Here is a 21,221-nt window from a genome sequence, read left to right as displayed (position 1 = left end):
TCTAGGGTTAATTGTAACTCATACCATTTCTATTATTGCTTTGGAAGGAGTATTCCATTTGTAGTTCAGGGAAGGGGTGAGGTACCTACTCTTCTCAGGGTAAGATTGCCAAATCCTAACCATAATGCACTATAGCAAGTTAGTTGTCATACCGTTCAGAAGTATACAGAATGGACTGTCATATCATCCATCTGCTCAACCTAGATACTCCTTTACATTCAACAATGTCTAGAATAGTGATATGGCTTCCTGATTGTTAATTCTAAAAATCCATGTCAATAATCATTCCCCAGGCTTCTGCTGCTATTTTCTATAAAGAGCACTAACTCTTAAACAGAATACTCTTAGCATTGAGTAGTCACCTGACCTTGGTCTCCAACAACCTGTACGGTATTTCTACTGATCAATTTAGTTACTTTGTTAGCAAATATATATGGAAGCAGAAGGTTTTCCAGTGATAGGTAAAGATAGTCTCAAGCTTTTTCTCCAACTACTATCTCTTTTTTTTTTTTTTTTAAATTGTCCTGCTTTTACCGGGGCTGCTAACAATAGTTAAGTCCTCATCACCATTTTCTACCCTTTTTTTTCTTGCCAAAAGGTGTCTTATATATCTGTGGGTCTGAAAAACAAAATCCCACTGACTAGGCCAATTTGCAATAACAAAAGACTGTACTGTGAAATCAGACTCATACAAACCAGAGACCTTACCTAGTAAGGTCAAGCTTTACTAATAATTCCAAGGATACAAGCAATCAAAGGGCCAGGTGAAGCAGCGAGAGGGCCAGAACTATGAGTGAAGCCCTCCAGGTGTTTTCTGGTCACACTGAACCTGACGTGAACCAGGTCAACAGGTAAGGTCTCTAAGCAATGCATGTAGCTTACATCACTTACACAGAAAATAGATACCTCAGGCATAAAACATCTTGATTGATTTCCTATTCAGATAGTTACATACCTTACATGACATGTTCCAGGGAGCCATGCCCCCAAACCCAAAGATTCCAGGTTTGTTTACCAAAACCAACCACAGCAACCAGATACGTCCTGCTAAAGGCAGTTTAAAGATAAGGACTCCTCCCCACTATTAAATATCATTAGTGATTTTGTTTTGTTTGTTTATTTTTGCCATGACATCTGTAATTAATGTTTATAAGGAGAGTTATATGAGTTCTTCCTTTTTTTCCAGGGGACTTACCCCAGTTACTGGAAAGAATGGGTTACAGATCTACTACTTGATCTTTTGTTCCCAGTAATTATGGGATCTTCTAATCAATAATATCTCCTACGTCCTTGAGAATCAAGAACATTTTTCACTGTGGAAGAAAGCACAGATGGAAGACAGAATAATTACAGTCCTTATATAGCCCTAAATTTGATTTCAAAATATCATGAACTCCTGAGGTTATACATATACACATACATATATATCATTTCCCATTAAAAAAAAACCCAAGGCCTTCTTAAAGAAATGGATGTTCTAGGTCTGGGGCAGAAAATGTACAAAATGACACTATATGTTCATAGCAGTACTATTTATAATGGTACCAAACTAGAAACTACCCACAGGCTATGGAAGATAGAATGGACAATTCAACTGTGGTTTACTCCTACAATGGAACACTACACTATAAGGAGAAATGAGCAAACTATTGCATCATTCAATAATGTGGATGAATCTCATAAGCATAATGTTGAGCCAAAGAAGCCCGACACAGTGGAGGCTGTACTCTATGATTCAGCCATATAAAATTCAAGAACAGGAAAAACGAATCCACGGTATTATCAGAAGAGCTATTACCTCTGGGAGGGCAAGGCAAGTATTGACTAGGGAGATATTAGCAATATTCTATATCTAGATTTGGGTGTTGATTATATAGATACGTGCACTCTTTGAAAATTCACCAAGTTGGACACAAGAATTTGTGCAATTTTTTGTATTTATGTTATACTTCAATAAAAGGTTAATTAAAAACAAAACAAAACATGAAGTAAATCTACATTTATTGACATGGAAAAAAAAAATCTCCAAAACATATTGTTGAGTGAAAAAAGGCAAGTTGCCCATCAATATACAGAGTAAGATACTCTTCATATAACATTTCTATGTAGAAGTACTATGACTGTTTTATGGCTTTTTAAATATGACATATACACATACCAAAAAAGTGATTAAAAAGATGATCAACATCACTCCGGTGGGTATCTCTGGGAAAGGGAATCATTGGCAGCAGAGGAGCAGATAGAAAACACATCAAATCTTTTCTGTAACCATGAAAATTTAACATTACATGGCAAGAATGTTTTCATGTAATACTCATACAATTAAAAATAAATATTTCTAAAAGGCAGGATTGTTCTTAAATCCAATGTGGAAACACTTCTTTAAATAAGTCTAAAAACCAGAAACCTCTTTAAGCACTAAGCCATTAATGTGAAAATTTCACGAGTTCACTCACGCCTGCAAGACACCAAGGTTGTGTAACACAATTATTCGAAATTTGTTTTTTATACGTCCATATAGAATCAACCCTTTTATAAGACCATTCCATAATCTCACGGGCCACAAAACTTTGCTGACCCCCTCTGTGAATGGAAAGGTCCTATTGTCCCATTTTTTGTTTAAAACTTTTTCTGAAAATTTTAAAGTGTGTGTGTGTGTAAGCTTGGAAACCTATATTGCATCATTTATGTTTGTGTCTTTAGAAGGAATGTGCCACTCAACAAATCTTTCTTTAATAGTGTTCTTGAGAATAACTTTCATCTTTGCACACCGATAGGCAATCAATAGAAACTATGTGCTGTAAGTGTTCAAATCGGATCTATACTTTTGTCATTGGGATGTCAAGGACAAATTATCTCAGTTTTATATTTTACCCAAAAGTTTAATACAGTTAATCACCATCCCCAACCTTTACAGAGAGGCGCACACACATCCACACACACAAATGAAAAGACAAGCAATATCAGCCACGTACTATAATAAAGGTGGCAGTAAGGTCATATTCTATTGCTCTGTCTTTCTGACGGGGCAAGATCTCTCAGGGTTCTAATACATTCCATTTTCTAGTAGTAAAAGGGACAGAATATGTACTGTCCAGTGAGGTGTCACATGAACTTCATTACAGAACTATGCAATCTGAGAAAATCCAAAAGTGAGTGAGCGACAAAGAAAGTGAGAGAGCATATTCTGTATACATTCATATAGAAACTCATATGACAAATAGATGCGTAGTGAGAACTTCAATCATAAGAGTTATTGAGCAACATTTTCTCAGAAATGAGAACACAACACCACCTCAATGTTTTTCTTTTTAACAGCTAAGGAGATCAACTGCATGTTCTCTAAATAAGGCTTTCCACTGAAGATAACACCTCAACTTCCACAAGAAGAGAGTAGCTTTGTGTTTACCAGGAAGAAATATTATGGAATCTTTCTTTTCTTTTCTTTTTTTTTTTTTTTTTTGCGGTACGCGGGCCTCTCACTATTGTGGCCTCTCCCGTTGCGGAGCACAGGCTCCGGACGCGCAGGCTCAGCGGCCATGGCTCACGGACCCAGCCGCTCCGCGGCATGTGGGATCTTCCCGGACGGGGGCACAAACCCGCGTCCCCTGCATCGGCAGGCGGACTCTCAACCACTGCGCCACCAGGGAAGCCCCATGGAATCTTTCTTTTAATGCTGTTTAAAATGTGAAATTATCTGTGAAATCTTCCACAGCTTTGGACCTTGTTATTTTAGAGATCAGCAAGGTGAACACTCTCAAATGAGGTACATGTTTTAGGCTTTGAGAACCCTGAGGCTCCAGGGCATTTACTGTAATAGGTTCACGAAATAAATGAATTGGGCTCAAATCCCATGGTTTCTTGAAAATGAATGTAATTATAAAAATTCAAAGCAACAAATTAAATGTGTTCGTATGTAATATCCATTTTTGAATCAGATTACCACCTTGCCTGTTGTGTCTATGCTAACTGATCAAACGACATTTTCTCAAACATGAATTTCTCATCATCCTCAACAAAAACCCACTATGCGGCTTATTTCTGATACCACAAAGACAACCCTTCTATTTCAGCATTATTCAAAGTACGTTAAAAAAAAATACAAGGAAAATATCATGTGTTGTACCAAATACAGATTTTAAAAAGCTTCAAAAAAATCAAACTATATTTTCTGTTTCCTATGAATATGAATTCCGTATCTTATAAAAAGAACTTAAATTGAAGGACCACAATATAATACCAGTTTTAGAGGTAGTTATATACTAAAAAAAAAAAAAAAAGGCTCACTATTAATCACTTTGGTTAATAATCAAAAGCCCATTTTAAAACTTCCCCTTACTCAATTTCTTCAGCTTGTGACTCCACATTTTTATATTCTAAGTCATTCTTCCTTTTTACTTGTAATTGCTTATTAGTGAACTCAGATTATCTGTGTGGTAACAGACAGCTCCCTTGGAATTCTGGTTACATACCTAGAGCTGCTACTTTGATGATGATTGCTTGAACGTTAGATGATATCATCTCTCGGAGCAAATCTTCCTGGTTTCTTTGCCAAAGGTAAGCTAAAGGCTGGAGATTAAGCCTTTTACACCTATAACATAATTTTTAAAAAATCAGATGATATCTTAATGTTCTATACTTGGATCCATAGCAATTACTTTGATTTTAAACATACTGTTTCTCTCAAGGATTTTAGCATATAAAATACTTTTAAAAACACGTTTTGCATAATGAAGTTTATATATACAACATAAATATATTTAATTTCCATGGGCTATGCATAAAGAGATAAAAATGAAATCTCCAGGCAGATTAGAAATATTAATTTTAGTAAGACTCTAAGTTTAGAAATCTATGCAAAAAAGCTTCCAAATGCTAATGGATGTTTATTCTTGTTTTAGAACTTTCTTGGGTATCAAAATTGTGAAGCACAGGCAAATACATTTATCCTAATAAAATAATTATATATTGATTACATTTATAATACCTATGGTTATATGAATTATTCTTATCTAATAACTCTGAAATTATTTTTTAAGAATTTGACTCTGAGAGGGGGAGGGATAAATTAGAAGTACGGGAGTTAACAGATAAAAATTACTATACATAAAATAGATAAACAAGGGTTTACTGTATAGCACAGGGAACTATATTCAATATCTTGTAATAACCTATAATGGAAAAGAATCTGAAAAAAATATATACCTGAATCACTTTGCTGTACACCTGAAACTAACATAATATTGTAAATCAACTATACTTCAATAAAAAAAGAGAAGGTAAAATAAAGATATGTTAATACAAACAAAAAGAATTAAGAAAAAGCATAATCATGACAGCAAAAAAAAAAAAAGAATTCGACTCAGTGAAAAGAAAATAGTAAGAACAAAAGTACATTCATTGAATACCTAGTATGCTGCAGGTATTGTACTACATATTTTACATTATGTTGCTGTAGAAAGAATGCAGATTTTGGATTCCAGACAAATCTGAGTTTGAAACCTCCTTCTACACTCACTAGCTACATGACTTTGAAAAGTCAGAGCTAAGCTCCAGGCCTTTAGTTTCCCAGTTCATACATACGGACAAAGATATTTCCTTCCAAAGTTCTTGAGAAGATTAAAATATTAGAAACTGAAGTCATTCATTATTCCTCTTTTCTTCACATTCCACATCCAATCTACCACAATGCAGAATATGACCACTCCTCACCAATACCACTGCTAACATGCTGGTCTGAGCCACTCTCCTAACTTCTTCCCATTTCCATTCTTGCCCTTTTAAAATCAGTTTTCAATATAGTAGCCAGTGTGACCCTTTTAAAACATAAACGGATCATGGGATTTCTCTGCTCAGAACTCTCCCCATTACTCCTAGTAAATGAGACCTACATGGATCTCACCCTGGTTGGCTCTCATACCTCATCTCCCACTACTCTCCTCTCACTCCAACCTGCCACCCCTGGCCTGCTCACTCTTGCCTAACACACTTGCCATGTTCCCTACCTTCCTCACTTGCTTTATGCCTTTGCTTAAATGTCACTTTCTCAGGGAGGACCCATTGATTAAAATTCATGTAGATAAATTGATTAATCGATTAAAAGTAATGTAGATAAAAAATGTAGTACAATACCTGGATAAAATAGGTCTTCAGTAAATGGTAGTCACAGCCAAGTGCCTTGCTCAAGTCACAGAGTAAGTGGCTGAGATCAGATTTCAAATTAAAAAAACGTATCTCTAAACCCCATCATCCCTAGTGTCAGTAAGGTTTCCTGGCTGACTACTCCAGCACACACTGAACTCTTTCTCAGATAATCCCAGTACCTATTAAATGTACCACACGTTTAGTCATTTACTCATATATGGTCTTAGAAATATCACTCTTTTTTTCATGCACATATACCCTGACCTTCAAAGAAATCAAAATCTTCCTGAATGTAGAGACTTTTATCAGTATATAATTTACCTTTGTAAAATGTACTGAGCATCTAAAGCAATGTGGAGGCAGTTAATAAATACAAAAATAATAAAACTGTAACTCTCCATGTAACACAATCATTACAGTTTTTGTTGTCCTATCACCAATCTTTAATGCCTACTAATCAAACTTCTCTCCACCTTTTTCGGCTAAAAGGTTTTTTTTTGTTTGTTTTGAAAAAAATTTTATTCCTTCCAGACCTTATTGCAAAATTCTTGATTGTTTCTTCGGTATCCCTGATCTTTTGGCTTTTTTAGACTTAAGTCATACTTCTTTACCTATTTAAATTCTTTAACAGTTTAAAATATGGCTGGGGCTTCCCTGGAGGCGCAGTGGTTGAAAATCCGCCTGCCGATGCAGGGGACATGGGTTCGTGCCCCGGTCTGGGAAGATCCCACATGCCATGGAGCGGCTAGGCCCGTGAGCCATGGCCGCTGAGCCGGCGTGTCCGGAGCCTGTGCTCCGCAGCGGGAGAGGCCACAACAGTGAGAGGCCCGCGTACCGCAAAAAAAAAAAAAAAAATCATGGCTGAAATAAGCTTCCTCTGTAAATCACTGTTGTATTTGAACTTGTGACATCTATTAAGTGCTTCATACCTTGAAAATATAATGATGCAACACTAACTACAAATTGAAGATCAGCTAATTCAAAACTGAGTTTGTAGACCAACAGACTCCCAATAACACTGCTTTACAATTTTCAAGGATTATTACAGATGTGCTTTATGGTATATAATCTGGGTATCTTAAACCATGTGTTGAAGTGCACCTGAGACTGCATTTTGAGAAATAGCTTGCCTCTACCTATGAGTAATCAATGGGCCCTTCTCCCATTTAGATATTGCTATAAGGCAGCTTCACCTCAGGAGCACATTTTCATTCAGCTCCTTAAAGCTTTCATAAATAGATGTCAGCCCTATTTGCAGCTTGGCTACCCAGTGAACCATGTAGGTTTGAACTTATTCAAAAACAAAGATTTTTAAACAAAATAATTCTCAGAGAACATGACTTAAAACTTGATGAGAATATTATTTTTAACATATGGCTAAGGGATATGCAATCCATCTCCATCTATAAATCAGCTGTTCTCAAATGTAGGCAGACAGAATGTAAGGAAAACTTTTTCCAAATACACGTTTGACCTCCTCCCCCACTTCCACCTCCGCTCTCCATTCTCCAGAGATTCTGATAGTCCCCCAAATATGAGATCATCATACTTCTTTTTGTTTATTTATTCTTTGCCCTGCTTTCCCTTCACTTACTTTTAAAATTCTATATATTTAACTGCCTTAAATTCATTGTGTAATTAGAGAGAAAATAAATAAAATAAAAAATAAAACAAGTTTTCAAGTCTATTAATATGAAAGTTTTTAATGAGATAGTCAATATGAATGTTTCTTTGTCAAGAACATGAAACTATTACATAAATACAGCCCTTATCTCATTTTCATTTACCCTTTTAAATGGCAAAATCATTTATTTCTACGTCGAATTGTGCTCAAGATTAATAGTGAAGTCCTTATTTTCTGTTTTGATAATATAATGACATGTAAAGTCTCTACACAATATTTTATTTATCCGAATAAATTAAAAATGAAAATTAAATTCATTTGTGGGTGTTTTGCCAAGCCAACGTTTAATAATCATTATTATTATTATTTTTTAAAGATGTTGGGGGTAGGAGTTTATTAATTAATTAATTAATTTTTGCTGTGTTGGGTCTTTGTTTCTGTGCGAGGGCTTTCTCTAGTTGTGGCAAGCGGGGGCCACTCTTCATCACGGTGCGCCGGCCTCTTACTATCGCGGCCTCTCTTGTTGCGGAGCACAGGCTCCAGACGCGCAGGCTCAGTAGTTGTGGCTCACGGGCCTAGCTGCTCTGTGGCATGTGGGATCCTCCCAGACCAGGGCTCGAACCCGTGTTCCCTGCATTAGCAGGCAGATTCTCAAACACTGTGCCACCAGGGGAGCCCTTATAATCATTATTTTCATCTGACCTTATGTTTTTTGAGTAAGGAATTGTACATCCGTTCAATCATTCAAAGGAGTTGACTATTTTGGTACCTGTACAGACAATGTTTTACTAGTACTACATTGCTTGGGAGGTGGGGGAGATGGGAGGAGCAACAATCTAAAAATTCCTTTAAAGTTGAATGGCTTTTTATAGAAGTATTTCAATCTCATGAATATTTTTAGTCAAGAACTGAATTCTAAGGACCAAAGAAGAGATTTCTTAATACATTTTAAAAAATATATTACTGCACTTTTATTACAAATGGTGATAAGATATTAAAAGGGTGTACTAATTCAAATAAGGAAAAATTGAAAATAATACTTTGACTTCAAAAAAATCTTTGTTTCAGTTTTTTATTATAAATAATTTATTTTTCCTTAAGGTAAGTAAGTTTTCTCATGTGTTGATATAAGGATAGAAAAAAAGTGAAAGTGCAACTTTTGTTATTTGGGGCAATACATTTAGTTTCATGGGGCATGTAGAACACCGTATCTATTTATTATTTGGATACAATTATCTATTTATTTATTATTGGGGTATAGTTGTTTTACAATGTTGTATTAGTTTCTACTGTACAGCAAAATGGAATTCCCTGGGCTATACAGCAGGTTCTCATTATTTATCTATTTTATACATATTAGTGTATATATGTCAATCCCATATTGATTTTTTATTTATTCACATTCTTAAAATACATAAACTTTAAAAATATAGGACAAATTAACGTTTTCTTACACATTTTCTACTCGAACATGCTGATAGTCAGAGAGTATAGCACCTACTGATATTCCCTCTACTTCTTCTTTTTCCTGAAAATAAAGAAAAAAATATGATTAAAAAATAAATAACATGTGGCTCTGTATCATTTTTTAAAAATTATAAATGAAACGTGTTTCATTTAGAAGACCACCTTGAAACAGAATAACTTACTGGAAATGCAATCCACATTCAGAGAAAAAGAAAGTATATTAAAAAAATATATATTTAAGTCACCCTCTCAGCTCTGGGGGGAAATAATTATTCTTTTTACCTAAAATCCAAATAACTGGAGACCATTTTCCATGGAGAAGATAAAGGCAGCACTTCCAAAATGTTTTCTCACTTGATATATTTTTAAAGATTCACTGATGTTTGATAGAAATTTCCAAGAAATTTCTATTTAGGGACAATGTATTCCCAGGTTGAGTAACTTTTTTTAAAAAAATTAAGCAACGGTATAAGTAGACAAAGGAATACAATGATTTTAATCCATATCTTAAAATGATTGACATAGGAGCATCCAGGAAGCAGAGATGATAGAGGCATTGCCTGTATAACAGTACAGAATAGTGGATAAAGAAATCTAGGATGAGAAGGAAGCAATGAATTATTATCAGTAGAGCTGAGAACATCTAGCAGTATATCCAGCAGAGTCCCCCAGGGATGAGGACTAGTCTATCCAACATAGCCATTAATGACATGGAGGAGAATGTAAATTCAAATATGATCAAGTTTAAAGATGATACAAAGCTAGGATGGATTAAAAAGAAAAGAAAATCAATCAAGTACCTGCATGGATATGGACAACTTGGGGATTTGAAAGGATAGGTCTAAGATGAGATTTAATGTAAAGAAGTATAAAATAATACCCTTAAAGAAGAATCACACACAACACAGATATAAACTAGGGAAATGTTATCTAGAAAACAGATATGAAGAAAGTGACTGGGGGGTGATTACTAATAACAAACTGAATAGAAATTCTCTGAATAGGCATAAAAGAAAAGTCATCCTAGCCTATGGAGTACAGAAGAAAACTACTTCAGAGGGATGACTTCATTATTAACACTGGTCTTTCCAAACTTGGAAACCTACAAAAAAGAACAATAGTGTTTCACATAAAAATAAATGTAATACTTGGAGACATTCTAAAATAACCCCGAAATGTCCTAAAATGATGCCATAATAAATAAACAAAAATGCACAACAGGAATCTCTCATGTCTTTGAAGATAAAGCCAATTTAAAATTTCCCCTCTAAAATGATAGAGAAACATCTTCCCAAACCTCCCCAAAATAAAATGATTCTTTCTATTAGATAAGGATTCCAGGAAAAGAGCTATTTCCTTTGCTTTCCTATTCCAGCAACTTTGTGAGAACATTTGCTTGTAACCTTTCTCTAACCTTCCTAGCCATTTTCTTTTCATAAAAGTCATTGTATTACTAGAAAAAAGCATGGCATAGTGATCCTCATTAAATGCAAATATGGCATAGGATCATAGAGTAGTGAATAATGTTATCAAAAATCAAAATTTTAGTTATATTCTTTTACCATATATTGTTTAACTGCCAAAAGAAAGTATAAGGTACTGAATAGTATGTGTGTATGTGTGTGTGTGTGTGTGTGTGTGTGTGTGTTTCTCTATAGATCATGAAAACAAACACAAGTCATTGGTGTTTTTCTTTCTAAACTAAGTCAAGCCACTGTTAAAATAATAATTGGCATTTACTCTCCACTTAAAATGTGTTAATGTTCTATAATTCTCATTTAATGTTCACTACGACCCTAAAATAATTATTTAATTCTTCTTAGTCTACATGCATTGTGAACATTGAGTAATATAATACAGATAAGTAACAGTGACTAGCATCTAGTGAGTACTCAGTAAATATTTTCTTCTGTCATTATCATAACCTTTGTTATCAATAATACTACTTTTATAACTACTTCTGTTACTACTTCTACTATTACTACTACTGTCCACCACCACCACTACAACTAGATAAAGGCCTAACTTGACCAACAAAGCCCTTCATTCCTGGGCTTTAATCTCTTGTTCATTATCACTTTTTAACTAGCTTACTAACCCATGATAGTTAATTTTATGTCAACTTGACTAGGCTAAGGGGTACCCATTGCTGGTAAAACATTCTTTCTCTGAGGAAGTTTCTGGAAGAGATTATGATTTGAATTCGTAGACTGGGTAAAAAAGATTGCCCTAACCAACGCAGGTGAGCATCATCCAACCTGTTGAGGACCTGAATAGAACAAAAAGGTAGAGGAGGGGCACATTTACTCTCTGCTTGAGCTGGGACATCCATTTTCTTCTGTCCTCAGACAACAGTGTTCCTGGTTCTTGGGCCTTTGGACTCAGAGTGGAATTTACAACACTGGCCCCCTTATTCTCAGGCTTTTGGGTTTAGACTGGAACTATATACTACCAGCTTTTTAGGTGTCCAGCCTGCAAATGGAGAGCGTGGGACTTCTTAGCTTCCATAATCAGATAAGTTAATCCCTCAAAATAAATCTCTTTCTGTATATCTTTATATATCCTATTGGTCCTGTTTCTCTGGAGAACCCTGACTAATACATAACCCTTGACAACCGACTCTACAGTCCAGTCACAAATGTTTCCAACCTAGTGAGCCCTGAATAATCCAAGGATAAGTAAGACTTCTGTTGAATCCTTAATCATTCAGAACATACTACTAATTTTGAAGTGAGACCTATAAAAGATAAAAATCTATCACACAGTCAATCTACTCTGCAGAAAATACAAAGCTAAGCTCAGGTCCCACCTGAGCTACCAGACTACCAGAATAAAAGGTGTTATACCGAGGCAGCATAAAGACATAGCCAAATAAATCACCCTGTGACATAACTGAAATAAAAATAAATGTGCTGCAGGGACTTCCTTGGTGGTCCAGTGGGTAAGACTCCACGCTCCCAAGCAGGGTGCCCAGGTTCAATCCTTAGTTAAGGAACTAGATCCCACAGGCATGCCACAGTGAAGATCCCATGTGCCACAACTAAGACCCTGTGCAGCCAAAACAAATAAATAAATATTTTAAAACAAACAAATAAATAAATAAATGTGCTGCAGAAAACAGTTAATATAGAATCTGAGACCCAGAAATTTGACCAGATTCGAACCAACTTCCCATGATCAATCCCATGCCCACTAAGCAACCTTAGGTTGCCTTGTTACTGTCAAACCCAGAAAGACTATGCTAATCCATAAAAACAAGCATTCTCATCCACTTAACAAAAATGGTCTACATTATAAATCAACAAATTGGCATTCAAGCCTATACATTAGTCTTAAATGAATTTGGTCTGTATTCGTCTATACTAAAGAGACTGATAACTTCTTGGTACATTGTCAAAATCAAGTCTCTAGTCTGCAGAGCTATACCACAGTACTCACCAAAGTAATATTCCCAAGCTTAACCAGCCACGTAACCTCTTCTAACAATAATGCTAACTGTCATGTCATCATTCTTTAATGGTTCACCTAATATTAAAACATGTAACCAAAAATGTTTTATATGTCCATACTATGTACCAGTTTAATAAATAAGATTAGCTCTACTGTTGGGAGATTAAGGCACCAAAACTAAGTAATAAAGAAAGTGATATGAAAGCAAAAAGTTGGGGAAGGTTTCACAGAAGTAGACTTCAGGGCCTACTCATCAAGGATATATTTGATTTTGTTGAGAAAGGAAAGAAAGGTAGTAGGGAACAATTCAGACAGAGTGAAGAATATGAACCAAGGCAACAAAATAAAGTGTTTGGCATATTAGGAGGTGGTCAGCAGTGTGGGGTAGCTGGAGCTGAAAGCACACATCAAGAAGTGGAAGGAAAAAAGGATGGAAAAGCAAATTGGGATCAGATTGGTCAGAAATATGGCTTGCATCCTGAAGGTAACAGAGAAACCCTTCCCTGTAGAACATTTTTTCTGACCAACTCCTGCGGTACAATTCACATACAATAAACTGCATCTATTAAAGTGCACAATTCAATGAGTTTTGACAAACCCATACACCAGTGAAACTGCCACCACAATCAAGATTACTGATTACTCCCAAAAGATACCTTGTGCCTCTTTGCAGCCCAACCCTTCCCCTTTACGCCTGGCTTTATACAATTACTGATCTGTTTTATGTCAGTATACATTAGTTTACATTTTCTGTAATGTTATATAAATAGCATCCTACAATACGTATTCTTTGTTTCTAGCTTCTTTCACTCAGTGTGATTTTGAGGTTCATCCATGTTGTATGTGTACCCATAGTTCATTCCTTCGATTCCATTTTAATCCATTGTATGGATATGTCATGTTTGTTTATCCATTCACTTGTTGACGGATATTTGAGTTTAAGGTTCTTATGAATAAAGCTATGAATGTTACTTTATGGCTTTGTGTTAATGTATGTTTTCACTTTTCTTGAGTCACTAAAGAATTTAACAAGTGAGATATGATATTTATAAATAAAGAGATAAACGTGGCGACAGTGTGAAGGATTGACTACAGAGTAGAGAAATAGAAGAAGGAGCCTAATCTGAAAGAACTGAAGAATGGAGATAAGAGGACAAACTCCAAAAATGATTTAGAGACAAAATTAGTAGGACTTGTGAACAGTGACAAGAAGCACACATGAAGCATGGGGTCAATGACTGTAATTTAAGTGACTATTAACTGAGAAAGGAAATATAGGTCTTAAAAGAAAATACTAAGTTTATTTAGCAACGTACGTGTTGTGTTCAATTTGTTTGCTAGGTATCCAAAGTAGATAAGACCATTAGGTATATTGAGTACAGTCATCCCTCCATATCCATGGGTTCTGCCTTCATGGATTCAACCAACAGTGGATCAAAAATATTTTTTTAAAGTTTTCTAGAAAGTTTCAAAAAGCAAAACTTGAATTTGTCGCACACTGGCAACTATTTATACAGCATTTACATTGTATTAGGTATTATAAGTAATCTAGAAAGGATTTAAAGTATGGTAGAATGTGCATAGGTTATACGCAAGTACTGTGCCATTTTATATAAGAGACTTGGGCATCCTCAGATTTTGGTATCCACAATGGGGTCCTGGAACCAGTCCCCTGTGGATACCGAGGGATGACTATACTCTGGTGCTCAAGAGAGTATAGAGAAAGATGGGGGTGCTGTCAGCATGTAAGAGAACTTGAAGCCACAGGAGCAAACAAGAACCTCAAGAAGCAGGACATAGAGTGAGAAGAGGGTGAGAAGAGGGCTCAATGTATGACCCTGAGGGTGCAGTGACTTGTAAGAAAAGAAGAAGAAGGAAAATTCAGTGAAGACACTGAGAAAAAGTGGCCAGGATAATAAGAGACACCACCGGGAAAGAGTAATGGTGTGTGCACTGAATTTTGTTAAAATTTCTTAGCAACCCTTATAATGTTTATCTACCTTGGAGCAGGGTTGAGGGTAGTAACGAATATAAATGATTAATGACATTATGTGCTGCTGTTTCTGGTACTCAGTGATGCTACTGTTGATTTTATTATTTCCTGAGTTGAACTTACACATCCATCATCGATAGTGATAATGGCCTCAGCTAAACAGTTTCCAGTTGTGTCTGGGAGTCCCTGTGGCTTAGTAATGTGCCAGACTATTTAGGGCCCAGGCCCTTGTCTCTAACTTCTCTATTACTGACATTACTAATTTTTATTTTTGCCTTCTTTATTCTTAACTACTTTATGACAGGAATATAATTTAATACATGTTCAACTCTCCAAATTCTCTGAATTGTGTTGAATTTAGCAATAGATACTCATTAATTGATTAACCATATTTATTTTACTGAGGGTCTGAAATTTATTCTTTGAAAAATTTGGCAATAATATGTGTCAAGTGTTGTGTTCTTGCTTTCATTAAACATTGACAACTTTCCCCTTAGTGGTCATAACCAATTTCCTAATTGTAAAACATTGTAAAATACAGTGGTTCTGTTGAACTTTCTATAGAATTTGGTACTATGTATACAAGAAAGAACACAAGTATGGTTGGCAGACAGGCCTTAAAGGCTGGTTATTCTACTTACCAGCTATGACAACCTGAATAGGTTAATGTCTGTGTTCTCACATATTAAATAAGGTTAATAATATTTTGGGTTGTTATAAGGAATAACTGAGATAATATATACAAAGCCCCTAGCACAAATCTTGGTATATAATAGGAACTTGGTAATATTGTTACTTTACCTTACTTTTTCATCAAAATTCTGTTTCTGTGCACACACCATTGTTGTGTCTCATTATCACTGCCACTCTTTCTCAACATCTTTACTGAATTTTCCTTCTCTTCCCCTCTCTTCTTACAAGTCACTGAACCCTCAGGGTCATATACTGAGCCCTCTTCTCACTTTATGTCCTGCTTCTTGAGGTTCTTGTTTGCTCCTGTGGCTTCAAGTTCTCCTACATGCTGACAGCACCCCCATCTTTCTCTATTCTCTCTTGAGCATCAGAGTACAGTTGTCCCTTGGTATCCACAGGGATTGGTTCCAGGATCCCACTGTGGATGCCAGAATCCAAGGATGCTCAAGCCTTTTACATAAAATGGTGTAGTATTTGCACATAACATATGCACATTCTCTCACATACTTTAAATCTTCTCTAGATTACTGAAAATACCTAATACAATGTAAATGCTATGTAATAGTTGTAAATACAATCATCAGATAAGCTAAGCAGACATCACAAGTTTATTTATTGCTTAGATCACTCTTTTTTCCCAATTCTGTCAATGTGAAACACACCTGCAAGACTGCTGGGGAGCTAGTCCAGGCAGCTACTGACCTACCTCACCAATCATAACAATAGAGAGTTCACTTGCAAAAACAGACACATACTCATAAACTGGTACAAAACATAACTTCATTATTACTATTTCTACACCTACTTGTATGCAAAAGGGCAGTTATACCAAGGATTTATTCAGAAAGAGCAAATATATCAACACTCTATTTAAGAATCCAAGGTCTGAATACAGATGATCAACCATGCTTCTCAGAATACATTTTAACTTCTGGAGACCAGAAATAGACCAAATTGTATAATGCTTACTTCTGAATAGTAATTCATTTTTCCTATTTCATTTCCAACTTTATACTTCCTCAAATATTTTTACAACATGTGTACTACTTTTCAATTAGGGGGAAAGTTATTAAAATCCACATATGCATTGCACATACTCATCTCTTATCCTATGTGCTGGTAAGCTAGCAGACAAAATTATTCATGTATTTATTATACAGTGATTTATAAAGGCCTATTGTGACAGGTCCTATACTAGGAAGGATGAAACACATTTGAAAACAGCACAGTTGCTAACCTTAAGAAGTTAAAATCTAGTGGTGAGGGATGTGGCAGAATGGACACATTAAGAAATTAAGTAAAATAAGTGACATGAGTCCATATAGAGCATAATGGACCACAAAGGAAAGAATTCTTGCTGGGGGAATGATATTAGAAAATACTTCTTAAAAAAAAATTATACTGCAAATACTCAACAGTCAAAAATGTTGATTCTTTGTCCTTCTTGACCATAAGAAAATAGATAACAGCTCCTTCTACTGTCTTCCTCTACCCTCCTTCATATTGCATTTACGTACAAAATCCACCAAGTATTTTTTCTTCAAAGAAATAAATTTGGATCTAAAAAGAAATACATACAATTTATCAGCTAACCAATCTACATAATACTAATCGTTTATCTCCATTTGGTACCCGATTGTGTGGTTCCATCTTCCATAGAAAACAGCAATCAATAATCATCAAAAAAATATGACCATGTCTATCTGTCAAGGCCGCGGGGCGGGTCCTGTGCCAGCCTGGCACCTTTCTTCTGTGGCTCCTGGGATGCTCACTGCTTTTGGCCTGGGCCTAGATCCTCAGAAAGCCAGAGTCCTCTGCTGGGTGGACAGCTGCCCTGAGGGCTCCACGAAGCTCCTGTGAGCCCAGCCCAGGCCTGGCCCTAGAAGTCCAAGCCTTTGCACCAGGCAGGGAGCTGCATCAAATTATGAGGACCTGCCCATATAAGTTTATAACCTAGTCCTAAAGCCTTATTAACTACTAAATCTTATTGACTTCTCTTAAAATCAATACCCTAAGGTATCAGGAACACAAGGAAAGAAACAGGCTTCCACTCTGAAATGTACTTGATGTGTCCTCACGCAAAACTCTACCATATAACAGTTAAAGGGCACCCAATATAGAGATTGGGATGATGAAGACATTCAGTCATATGGTAATAGCGATAATTACAAGTTTTAAAGGTAGAAATTTAGACCTAAATTAGAATTATTCACTCAATATTCACTTATTTTCATAATGAAAAGTTGATTCACAAAGCCAACAACATAAACTTTTTAAACAACTTTTAAATTGCAACTTATATAAATGAGGATTATTATTTTTTATGTTTTTTAAACAATTCCAGCTCTATTGAGTATAATTGACAAATAAAATTGTAAGATGTTTAAAATGTGCAACGTGATGAAAACAAGCTGTCCCTTTTTACAGATGAAAACTAGGCCTACTTATTCCAAAGATGAGAAGATATGCAGCTTGCATTTATTGGGGATATTATTTTCTTTGAAAAATGCCTCAGTTACCAGTATTATTCTGTTAATGAGTTCCTGCCTGTTGAGAAAAAAATGAACTGCTGAATTCAAAATGTTTTTTTCATCTGAAAGGCATTCTAACATTTTTAATATGAACCATTCATTAAAGAAGCACACTTGCATTATAGCTCTGAGTGGCGATACTTGGACTTATGGCAGCATGACATTATTAAATAAGAAACATTTGTGAATGTCAATGATATTCTGGGGACTGGATAACTAAACAAGAAATTTATGTGGCCAGTAAAGCACTAGATGATTTTTCCTTAAACTTCTAATTCTTCACTTTAGTAGAATTAGACCAGTCCAGGTTAGTAAAACTAACCACAGAAATGAATATTCTTTTATATGAAATAATTCTGAAAGTAACACTGAGAATTTCCAAGGGATATATTCAGGCGTCTGACTAAAATTTTTGTTTGACTTGTTATTGTTTTTCTTAGCATCATCAACATAAAATATTTCCAAAATGGGAAACGATCACCATCTGGAGTTCTTCCATTAAACAGTGAGCTCATGACAGAGTATTAGGTCACTAATTTGTAGCATTACTGTTTCCCTCGGTGAACTTTCTCAGTTAAATAGGGAAAAATTTGTTAAGGCTGGAAATTAAATGACAAAGAAACTGCAGAAAATCATAATCATTTGTCATTTATTTCCATTTTAAAATGAATGTGTGTTCTTTTACTTTTGAGTCTCCATCTGAGTTGCAACAGTATGACACTCCCAGTTTGTAATAAATCAGTCGTTTGCTACAGAGAGTGTGGTGTGTTCCAACCTCAATGGACTTAGAGATTGCTGGTCATCCTAGACCAAATTCAACCTCAAATGAAACTGAACAGAAGTCTAGAACTACAATTATTTATTATTTTTCCTTTAGTTTCTCAAGAATATTCATCTTGCTAATAAGAAAAGGTAACATTTTGAGGACTTCTGTGAAACTCTAACAACAACATAAATAAATAAATAAAGGATTAAATTGTTCATCTTTGTTGGAAGAATAAAGAATCAAGAAGTATTCATTTCTAAACAAACAAGTTTGGTAGGAGGTGTTTAATCTGTTTAAAAGCTGCTTTCTGAACTCATTTTCTATGCTCTTAAGAAAACTTCCTGTGATTAGAGATAACTTTTAAAATGCAACTTATATAAATGGGGATTATTATATTTTACATGTTTTTTAATTATACCAGCTTTATTGAGGAATAACTGACAGGTAAAATTGTAAGATACTTAAAATGTTCAACATGATGATCCATATTATTGTGAAAGGATTCTGACTTAACACATCTATCACCTCACATATTTAACTTTTTTCTTTCTTTCTTTTCATTTTGGTGAGAATATTTAGAGCCTACTCTCAAAGCAAACTTCAACTTTACAATACAGTATTATCAACTATAGCCACCATGTTATATATTAAATCCTCTGACCTTATTCATATTATAACTGAAAGTTTGCACCCTTTTGCCAACCTGTCCCTGTTTCCCACATCACCCACCCTTTGGCAGCCACCTTTCCACTCTCTGTTTCTATGAGTTCATCTTAAAAAAACCTTTGTTTTTTAGATTCCACATATAAGTGATACCATGCAGTACTTGTTGTCTTTATCTGGCTTATTTCATTTAGCATTTAGCACGCCTTCCAAGTTCATCCATGTTGTTGCAAAATGTCAGGATTTCCTTCTTTTTTAAGGCTGAATAATATTCCATTATGTACATATATCATACTTTCTTTATCCATTCATCTATCAACAATACTTAGGTTGTTTCCATACCTTGGTTATTCTGAATAAAGCTGCAATGAACATGAGAGTACAGATATCTTTCAGAGATAATGATTTTACTTCCTTTGGATATATGCCCAGAAGTGGGATGGCTGGATCATATGGTAGTTATATATTTAATTTCTTGAGATACCTCCATACTGTTTTTCCTAGTGGCTGTCCAACTTACATTCCCATAAACACTGTAAAAGTTTTCCCTATTCTCCACATCCTTGCCAGCATTTGTTATCTTTTGTCTTTTTGATAACAGACATCCTAACAGGTGTGAAGTAATATTTCATAGTGGTTTTGGTTCGTATTTCTCTGATAATTAGTTATTTTGGGTATCTTTTCACATACCTACTCACCATTCATATGTCTTCTTTGTAAAAATGTCTATGCAGGTCCTTTGCCCATTTTTTAAATTGGGTTACTTGGGTTTTTTTCTTTTCTTTTCTTTTCTTTTTTCTGGTTATTGAGTTGTCTGAATTCCTTGTATATTTTGGATGTTAACCCCTTATCATACATGCAGTTTGCATATATTTTTTCCCATTTCATAGAATGCCTTTTTATTTTCTTGATGGCTTCTGAGGCTGTACAGAGCTTTTTAGTTTTATGTAGTCCCACTTGTTTATTTTTGCTTTTGTTGCCTTTGCTTTTAGTGTCAATTCCAAAAAATCATTGCCAAGACCAATGTCTAGGAGTTTATCCCCTATGTTTTCATCTAGTAATTTAAAAGTTTCAGATCTTACATTCAGGCCTTTAACCCATTTTGAGTTGATTTTTATCTATGGTGTGAGACAGGGATCCAGTTTCACTCTTTTGTATGTGGCTAACTGGTTTTCCCATCACCATTTATTGAAGAGACTATTCTTTGCCCATTGTATATTCTTGGCTCCTTTGTCAGAAATTAATTGACCATATATGCATGGGTTTATTTCTGGGCTCTGTATTCTGTTCCACTGATCCATGTGTCTATTTTTATGTCAATACCATACTGTTTTGATTACTATAGCTTTGTAATATAGTTTGCCTCCATCTTTGTTCTTTCTCAAGATTGCTTTGGCTATTGGGGATTTTTTGTGGTTCCATAAAAATTTTAGGAGTTTTTTTTATTACTTCTATAAAAAATGTCACTGGAATTTTGATAGGATTGCACTGAATCTATAAATTGCTTTGAGTAGTATGGTCATTTTAACAATATTACCTTTCCAATTGAGCACTGAATGTTAAGTACATTAACACTGTTGTGCAATTGGCTTTGCATTTTTAAATGATTACATAGGAATATTGATCAGAAAAGTGTACAGAAGCAGAATAACTACTTAGGGAACTCAAAAGATATCTAAGTAAGAAACGATGAAGGTCTAAAGTAAGACAGTGGTTATGATGATGACAAGGAAAAGGCAGATTTGTGATACAAGAAAAGATCAACAGATTTTGGTGGCATGTGGCTGAGAAAGAAATCCAGAATGCTCTCAAGTTTTTGGCTTGGTCACTTGATGGAGAGCAATGACGTTAATTTTATAAGAAATACACAAATTTGGGGAGGAATATGAT

At 35.2% G+C, this 21,221-nt stretch overlaps 1 protein-coding gene across 6 annotated transcripts in view; it reads right to left on the bottom strand.

Moving 5' to 3' along the window:
• Positions 1 to 21,221, bottom strand: part of DPH6 (diphthamine biosynthesis 6) — a 465,669-nt gene that overhangs the window by 350,541 nt on the left and 93,907 nt on the right. For all 6 annotated transcript variants that reach the window (XM_032623457.1, XM_032623458.1, XM_032623459.1 and 3 more), the window contains 2 exons: positions 9,223 to 9,296; positions 4,473 to 4,591 (listed from right to left, as the gene is read on the bottom strand). In XM_032623457.1, the coding sequence (XP_032479348.1) occupies positions 4,473 to 4,591; positions 9,223 to 9,296 (193 nt within the window). The remainder of the gene's footprint in view (positions 1 to 4,472; positions 4,592 to 9,222; positions 9,297 to 21,221) is intronic.

Source organism: Phocoena sinus, chromosome 2 (assembly GCF_008692025.1).
Source record: "Phocoena sinus isolate mPhoSin1 chromosome 2, mPhoSin1.pri, whole genome shotgun sequence".
Taxonomy (NCBI): Eukaryota; Metazoa; Chordata; class Mammalia; order Artiodactyla; family Phocoenidae; genus Phocoena; species Phocoena sinus.
This window is presented reverse-complemented; position numbering and strand designations above follow the sequence as displayed.